This window comes from Abrus precatorius, unplaced genomic scaffold (assembly GCF_003935025.1).
Source record: "Abrus precatorius isolate BTA unplaced genomic scaffold, Abrus_2018 Scaffold2, whole genome shotgun sequence".
Lineage (NCBI taxonomy): Eukaryota > Viridiplantae > Streptophyta > Magnoliopsida > Fabales > Fabaceae > Abrus > Abrus precatorius.
The window spans coordinates 38,463,943-38,472,706 of NW_020874362.1; the positions used below are offsets into that span (position 1 = coordinate 38,463,943).

Below are 8,764 nucleotides of genomic sequence, written 5' to 3' on the forward strand. Positions count from 1 at the left end.
AATAGAAAATTAATATAAAAATGCATGTTTTATAAAATGTGAATGCAATTTATTTTAAAAATTATAGGATATTATATTAGTATTAATTTTTATTATATGTACTTAAATAAACATTAAAAAAACAGTGTAAATCTATGCGAGTATAACAATTGAATAATGGAAAAGAAGAGATCGGTGAAAGTGAAAAGTAGACAAATTTGAAAGGTCAAATTCATTATTTGAACATTAAATAACTGATGTCCTATTTAATGTTGCATATAATACTATTTATTATGTTTGTGTAAAAAATGTTCTTTGAAAATAAAAAAGAACAAAGCTTTCCCACTTTATCATAAAAAAAATAATTTCCTTTGGTAAACTGGTTTTCAAAGTTGAACAGGAACGAACAATTTCACAATTGACATCAGAGTGTGTCTATTTAAACGACAAAACTAGCGTGTGGACACTGCAGAATTCGTCAAATTCAGACCCACAATGAATTTTCATCTTTTTATTATTCTTTTTCCCACGCTTTTTGGTTTCGCCCTCGTGCAAACCTCTACTATAATTTTATTATTATTATAAAATTATAAATAAAAATGATTAAAAATGAAATATGATATAGAGGGATGATAATGTGTTAATCTGAACTGGGAGGAAAAGGATAGGGAAAATGACAAGAAAGAGGGAGCTAGAAAGTGACGGTTTTTCATTAATTAATTAATTAATGTGAATAACATAATACTATAATGGAAAGTGGAAAGAGAGAGAGAGAGAGGAATAAAACAAAGGAGGGTTAGCTTAGTGCTGCTGTTTAGTGGGTACCCCTTCTTCATAGAAAGTAAGAAAGGGGGGTAGTGGCTAGTCTCATTGGATTTTTGTGGTTCAAGTGAAGAAGGAAGGAGAAGGGTTTTGAAGCTGTGAGCTTGTTTTTCTTTTCAGTTTCAGATTCTGAGGCTGAGGCTGCATTTTCTGTTCTGTTGGTGGGTTTGAAGGGTGTTGTTATGGGTTCAGGTTGGGGTGTCACTCTGCTTCTCGTTTTCTGTTTTTGGGGTCTCTTGATCTCACTCTCTTCTGCTGCAAGGCTCAGTGCTTCAAGGCAGAAGCTTGAGGTCACCAAGCATTTGAATCGCTTGAACAAACCTGCTGTTAAGACCATTCAGGTTCTTCCTTCAACTCTCTCTCTCTCTTCTCTTAACTTTATGTGTGTGTGTGTCTCTTTGGTAGTTATTCATCCCTCATTTTCCTGTTTTTTGTTTTAATCTGTTTAGTGCCCAATATAATGGCCTACTTTTTGAAAAAAATGAAAAAAAAAAGTTTTTTTTTTTTTGTTTTGTTTTGGTGCCCCCTGTTCTCTTGTTTGCTGGAGGTGTGATGTTGCTGAAATGGTTCAGTATCTTTCAAGCATTTTCACTTAAAATCAAACAACCCTCTGTTGGAAGCTGCTGCTACTGTTTTCTTTTATTTTCTTTTTGGTTTTCAGTATTTTGTGATTTTTTTCCTCTTTATTTTATAAAATGTATAGATCTTTTATTTTGATGTTCTGATTTCTTAAGCCTTCTAATTTATATATTCTAATTTTTTCCTACATATACCCCCCCTTTAAAAGAAAAATCATACCCTTTTGATGAAACTATTGATTGGATTTTGAAGCAGTAACTAGAAAGTACTGAAAGAAAAAACTATGTAATGATTTGCCTTTTCATTTTATTTTTTAATGAGCTACTGGATTTTAATAAAGTAGAATGATACTAACTTAGTTGTGATTTTTGTTTAAATAATATTTCAAACGTTAATGGTATGGTTTGTCATTGTTGCAGAGCCCAGATGGGGATATAATAGACTGTGTGCATGTTTCAAAGCAGCCTGCCTTTGATCATCCTTTTCTCAAAGATCACAAGATTCAGGTGCATTTCTCTACTCAAGATTTGTGTTTCTGTTCTCTCTTTTTTTTTCTCCCTTCTTCATTTTTATGTAGTTCTTTTTATTCTAATACACTATGTTTTGGTTAAATAGACGAGGCCTAATTTCCACCCTGAGGGGCTTTTTGATGAGAACAAGTTGTCTGAAAAGCCCAAGGAAAAAGCAAATGCTCCTCCAATCACTCAGTTGTGGCATGTAAATGGTAGATGCCCTGAGGACACAATACCCATTAGGAGAACAAAGGAGGATGATGTTTTGAGAGCAAGTTCAGTCAAAAGATATGGTAGGAAGAAGCACAGAACAATCCCTAAGCCCAGGTCAGCGGAGCCTGATCTAATTAACCAGAGTGGTCATCAGGTGAATAATAGTTTTGAGTGCCATGTAAAGAGTAGTGTTGTTTATATCAGGCTTTCCTGTTTCATCTTTTAAGTAGTCTTTGGCCTGCTTTCCTAATGGTATGTCTTTATGGGTTGTTGTTTGATCAGCATGCAATAGCTTATGTTGAAGGAGATAAGTACTATGGAGCAAAAGCCACTATTAATGTATGGGAACCCAAGATACAGCAGGCTAATGAGTTCAGCTTGTCTCAGCTCTGGATATTAGGTGGCTCTTTTGGTCAAGATCTTAACAGCATTGAAGCTGGCTGGCAGGTACTGAGGATCAGTATTCGTTTATTCCGAGCATGGAAACTAAGATTTCCATCTTTAATTTTGAAGTACTATCCTTGTAAATTGTAATGCGCAATGTGCATGATAACAGGTTAGCCCAGATTTATACGGTGATAACAACACACGGCTATTCACTTACTGGACGGTAAGCTTATACGTGCCAAGTATATATATATATATATATGTTATGGCTTGCCTTTTGTTCCATTTTTATGTTAGTTCAAAAATAGTCTTTCGATCAAACTAATTTTCTGCTTTTTTGCAGAGTGATGCATACCAAGCTACTGGCTGCTACAACCTTCTTTGCTCAGGGTTTATTCAAGTCAACAGTGAAATAGCAATGGGTGCAAGCATTTCTCCTGTATCTGCATACCGAAATTCCCAGTTCGATATCAGTATACTTATCTGGAAGGTAAAATCCCAAGAATTCTCATTATTAATGTGCAAAAATAAACCACTTTTAGGTATCGTGAGTCTCTTCTCATCATTCCTCCAACTAGGTGTTTGGAATGTGGACCACTGTGATGTCCCAACTCCCCAGTGCTTGGATCCTGCAAAACCTCACCTTTCTTCTCATTTGTATTAAACATGACACGTAAAGATCCATAGCTAGAATGGGAATCTTGAAATTTTCCCTTATTAACTGGCTAGTAAAAGCTTTTTACTTAGTGTAGAAAGCGTTCTTGGTGGCAGTGGCGCCATAGTTAGAATCTTCTTTTTAGTACAGATCCTAGGGATCTCTTCTGATATGGACCCCCATTGGAATCGATGATTGGACACTGAAACAACTCAAACCTTCAGGAAATTTGTAAAAAGTCAATATTTGCTTGTACTCATTCCTCCTACTGTCAAGCACATGTTTGCATTTTTATCTTCTTTTTTATGCCTTTTAGAATTCAAGGTAGCCTCTCTAGAATCAAAACATGGGATATTGATACAAAGTGTTATTTCCTAATGTATTGCTAAACAAAATACTTGAAATTTTTAACTTTGGTACTGGTACTAAGTTTTTTTTACCCCCTGTAGGATCCGAAGGAGGGACACTGGTGGATGCAATTTGGAAATGACTATGTATTGGGCTATTGGCCTTCTTTTCTGTTCTCATATTTGGCTGATAGTGCTTCCATGATTGAGTGGGGAGGAGAAGTTGTTAATTCTGAACCTGATGGTCAACATACCTCAACTCAAATGGGTAGTGGTCATTTTCCTGAAGAGGGATTTGGCAAAGCAAGCTACTTCAGGAATATTCAAGTGGTTGATAGCTCAAATAATCTCAAGGCTCCCAAAGGCATTGGCACCTTCACTGAACAGTCAAACTGTTATGATGTCCAAACAGGTAGTAATGGGGATTGGGGCCATTACTTTTATTATGGCGGCCCTGGTAAAAATCCAAATTGTCAATGAGATAAAGAAGATGAAGTGAAGGAAAAAAGAAAAAAAAAAATTGGAACCCCTCTTGTATCATTCAATCCCTAGTGTTAAAGCCCAAAGCTCTTCTCCTTCTACCTTGTATACCCTTTTTCTGTAGTGGAAAGTTTTGACTGTTTTTCATTTTATATTGAAAGATTCTCCATGTAAACTAGTGGGGAAGTGTGGCCAAGTTTCTCAAAAGCCTAAAGAAACAGGCCTTTATAACATTATCTTTGTATTTTATTTGTTTGTCCACTCCTCTCTCTAAAGGAGGGTTTGTCAATGGCAATGGAACTAGTCTTTTGTGATTACCAAAACTAGAAATTGCTCTCAGAATGAGTCCACTATTGTTGTTCCATGATTTTTAATCATAGAATGGGAACCATGGGCATGGCCCTGCCTGCAGAATCAGTCAAATTAAAAAAGTAAGGTAATGGTGACCAATGAAAAATAGTGTTTTGCCTTAAAAAAAGATGCTTGAGAAAAGGTTGCATGTGAGTGGCTGACAGTACTATTGTTTGCATTTCAACTTTTTTTGTAAAAGTGGCCCCACTTCCACCCCCTCACATTTTCAATCGCTTTCACCATCTGCAAATCCTTCGTTGTATACCATTAAAGCCTGTTAACACGCGCTGCCCAAAAGTCATAGGTCCACTTTTTTTTTTTATTTGCTTGTATTTTTATTGTCATCTTAAATTGAAAAAAGAAAAAAAATCATCATATTTGGATATGTTTTTTTTTTTACAAAATAATAATAATTTGTTACAAAAAAAATAAGTGATTATTGTGTTGGAAATAATTTTATCTACACATGCACTAGAGATTAGATTAGCTGTTTATGAATGTGATGATTGATGTCATACAGACAGAGTTTTGTAAAATTAGTGTCAGATCGATCCTTGGTGTTAAATTATATTAATTTGTATTTTTAAATTATGTGATGTTATCTTTATCATTATTTGTATTTAATTTTAAATGATTTAGCAGTAAAATAGTGCCAATTTTACAATAAAATGTTGAGTTTTAAATTATATAAAACTGTATGTTCTTAGAATTCTGATTGAAAATTAATAACTAAAAAAGTTTTATTAAAAATATGTTTAGAATGTTCTCAAAAATCATAAAAATGAGTATATATTTTAATATAATTTGTGTTTTAGTTAGTATTTAAAGGTATTAATTAGTTTTTTAAAAATTTTAACATGCTTAATCATTTCATAAACACTTTTAGGATGGTGTTTGAAAGGTTAAAATTTAATCCACATACATTCAGCAACACAGAAAAAAAAAAAGATGCTAAGTGCTAACATAACAAGCAAGTTGAAGTCAGTGATGAGCAGAGGCACAATTCACATCGTTGCTGATCCATATTCTGAATCTGTACAAAGCAATGAGTAAGGTTAAAACCTAACCTACACAATGCAATGCACTTAAATATAAGCAATCATTGCAAAATGCAAAATTTAAGTTCAACAATTGAATTAATAAAATATATTTAAATATTATTTTACGAAACTTTAAATCTAATATATCTTAAACATATATCATAAAACAATATTTTATTGTGATTTCATCATTTACTTTCTATTTTTATACAATGCTACTATATTCTTTCCATACTCATTCTATCATAGTTAAATATTATAATTTTTAATTAAGATGTGATCTTTTTTTCTATATCCTTAATATGAATTAGAAATTATCTCTTGTACATGTCGGTGATGCCAAGCACAACCCATATCATAGTCATTAAAAGTTGTGTCCTTGCCTATATGTTTTGCTTTGATATCACAATCCATTGACTTGTCAATTTATAAATAGCTAATATTTTGTGCTTATATGCACATGGACATGATGTTAATGGTGTGACCAAATAATTTTTCTTTTAATATCATAGGTTTTCTTCTATTTCACTCGAAAACAGAACAATTAAAACATTCACAGCATGGTAAAATTAATTATTTCAATATTTGAAATCAATATCTTAAAAGAAATTGGATATATAGTGCTTGAATCAATGTTGGTTAGCAAATGAAGTGTTAGTCAAGATACTAACACTACTACTTAATCCCAACTTTATTCATGTTACTTTGATGATGAAATAAAGTTACACCACTGTATCCACCGCAATGGACAACTGAAGAACAATGACTATTTTTTATTAAATAGTGGAAAAAAATACATATTTCTGAAGTTGTAGGTCTATTGATTTAAAGTTTGATTTTTTTAATTTTTATTTGATAAATTAATATAAAAGTACTAATTTTAAGATATTTAATATAGTTTATATATATATTAATTTAATTAAAATGTGTGTGTTGCGATTAAAGAAATTGATTTCGTGCACAAATAATATAGTTTTTATTAGTTGGAAAACATGACAATGTGTACTAGAAACCATTCTTCTAGGCACAGATCCTCTTGTTTGTTTCTGGTAAGTTTTTTACTTTCTATTTGGAGTAGTGAATTTCTCTTTCTTTGAAGAAAAAAAAAGGGTTGGAATTACTCATACTATGAATGGAATTCTAACATACTACATATTTAAAGGAAATTTCGTTTTTTAATGTTTAGTGTGCATAATAAAAGCTATATTGGATATCATGCTTTTTAATATTTTGATTTTTTTTTGTAATTTTCCTTATAATATATATGACATTTTTTTATTACTTACAAACGTAATCTTTCTTAATTTCTGTACATAAAAATTGCAAGTTTTGTTTTTAACTTTACATATATATACACATGTAAAGTTTATATGCTTTCAACTTTTCTTATTTAAGTATTTATAAAGTTTTCTTTATCCCTTAGAAAAAGTTCAACCTTATAATAAAAAAAATACAAGAACAACGTTAAATTTGATTGTGAATAATATATAAATAAATCAAATTGTCTCAAATGAACTTACAATCTGACTTAATTAAAGTTGAGTTTAATTTAACCCGTTTATAATAAATTTAAGTTTTTCAAAATGTATTAATTAATTAAATATGTCATATTTAAGTTAATAAACCATTAAAAAATTAATAAATTAAATGAGACTCAAAAAAAAAAAAACCAAATTTAATAACTAGTTTTTGATAAACAATGGGTTAGATTTAAACTCTAAAATTATTAAATAGATTATATTTACTTTTTGAAACTTATTAATCTGATTTAACTTTATCTTTATGTTTGAATTATATTATTTCTTATTATAATAGTTTTTTTTATTCACATATTTATTAGTTTTATTCTAAAATTTAAAAATTAAAAATGTTTCTTGACTTTACTTTATTATTATTATATATATAAATAAAAATTAATTATTGACATTTAACTATAATTTTTTTGTATCATTTGATGAAAGGACTGGTTTAAAATAAATTAAAATTAAAATTTTGAATTATACTAGTATTTATAATTTTAGAGTTAAGTTAAAATAAATCTTAATTTTTTATAAATATAAATATTTAAAAATATATAAAAAATTTATTTTTATTAAATTATATGTCCAATTCATTCTAAAATAAAATACATATACATTTCACAAACTACTAAACTAATAATTTATATAAAAAATTAAAATTAATACTATAAATAACAATGTTTTGTTAATTAATATAGAAATAAGAAATAACTAAAAAATTTTTAGCTTCCAACAATTGCTAATTCTCAAAGTCCCAACAGAAGAATAAAGATCTGCGGTTTAAATGAAATTAAACAGTTAATTAGTGAACATTGAAAGCTGAATACTCGTAAATATTAACAATAAAAATGGTTTTATAATTCGATGGTTGACAAAATGTAGTCAAGTTGTAACAAAAGAAAATCATAGATTAATACTATAGTTTAATACCAGTTTGTTTACACAAACAGTTTAATAAACTCATGACATAATCATCATTAAATAAACAGATAAACATAATTCTCTTCAATTAATATTTACAGTGAAATAATAAAAAAATGAGAATCTGGGGCTTCCAATAATTAAGAATACTGGCAGTCTCAAAACAACTAGTTAAAATAGGAGCACATGATTTATGAATGGGTGCCATGTCACCTTCTTGATTTCGTGGGCAAGTCTTATTTTATTTGAAGATGACCACTTATATTTAATGATGGGTTTCTATAAAAGTTATGATTCTCATTTATTTATTGATATTTTATTTAAATAATTTTTTTAATTTATTGCAATAAATTTTACAATTAAATATACAACATAAGTTGTAATATAAAAACTTATTTAATAATTTATTAATTAAAATATGTATTTAATTATATCCATAAAGTATATAGGATAAAAAATTGAGATTCATAACTTATTTTTAGAGTTTTATTAATAATTCTTGTAAGCATACTCTTTAACACAATATTATAATTTGTTAGTTTTTAAAGAAGTGTAAGTAATTTTTAAAGAGATCAATTAACAAAACAAATGTTTAATTGTCTTTAAAAAGATATTGTTAATTTCAAGTTTTATAGATGAATTTAAATATCCAAAAATGATATTTTTTGTTAAAAATTAATATATTTATCACATTAAAATCATAAAAAGTGTAATATATATATATATAAATATTAATATTATTAATTATTTAAACTAAACTTAACGTGTTAAAATTATCTTTTTAAATAAATAAACAATAAAAATTATGTTAAAATATATTTTAAAGAATATATTATTATTGTTATTATTATTTCTTTTATTTTGATGAGTTATTTATAAACTATTTACACCGCAAATATTTAATTAACCGCACATAATGTAAAAAATAATATTTAAAATGTTAATGTCCAAACTAAAA

The 8,764-nt window shown here is 28.7% G+C and overlaps 1 protein-coding gene across 1 annotated transcript; it reads left to right on the forward strand.

Moving 5' to 3' along the window:
* Positions 1-755: 755 nt before the first annotated feature.
* Positions 756-4,293, forward strand: LOC113858205. Its single transcript, XM_027490723.1, has 7 exons — positions 756-1,142; positions 1,800-1,886; positions 1,996-2,259; positions 2,388-2,552; positions 2,662-2,715; positions 2,836-2,982; positions 3,597-4,293. The coding sequence occupies exons 1-7, from the start codon at positions 984-986 to the stop codon at positions 3,972-3,974; spliced, it is 1,254 nt and encodes a 417-aa protein (XP_027346524.1). The 5' UTR covers positions 756-983; the 3' UTR covers positions 3,975-4,293.
* The last annotated feature ends 4,471 nt before the right edge of the window (positions 4,294-8,764 follow it).

Bases quoted from the DNA above. Each gene is read 5' to 3' on its own strand.
- LOC113858205 (XM_027490723.1), top strand. From the start codon at position 984: ATGGGTTCAGGTTGGGGTGTCACTCTGCTTCTCGTTTTCTGTTTTTGG. The intron at 1,887-1,995 runs GTGCATTTCTCT...TTGGTTAAATAG, and splicing joins TCAAAGATCACAAGATTCAG to ACGAGGCCTAATTTCCACCC. The intron at 2,553-2,661 runs GTACTGAGGATC...GCATGATAACAG, and splicing joins GCATTGAAGCTGGCTGGCAG to GTTAGCCCAGATTTATACGG.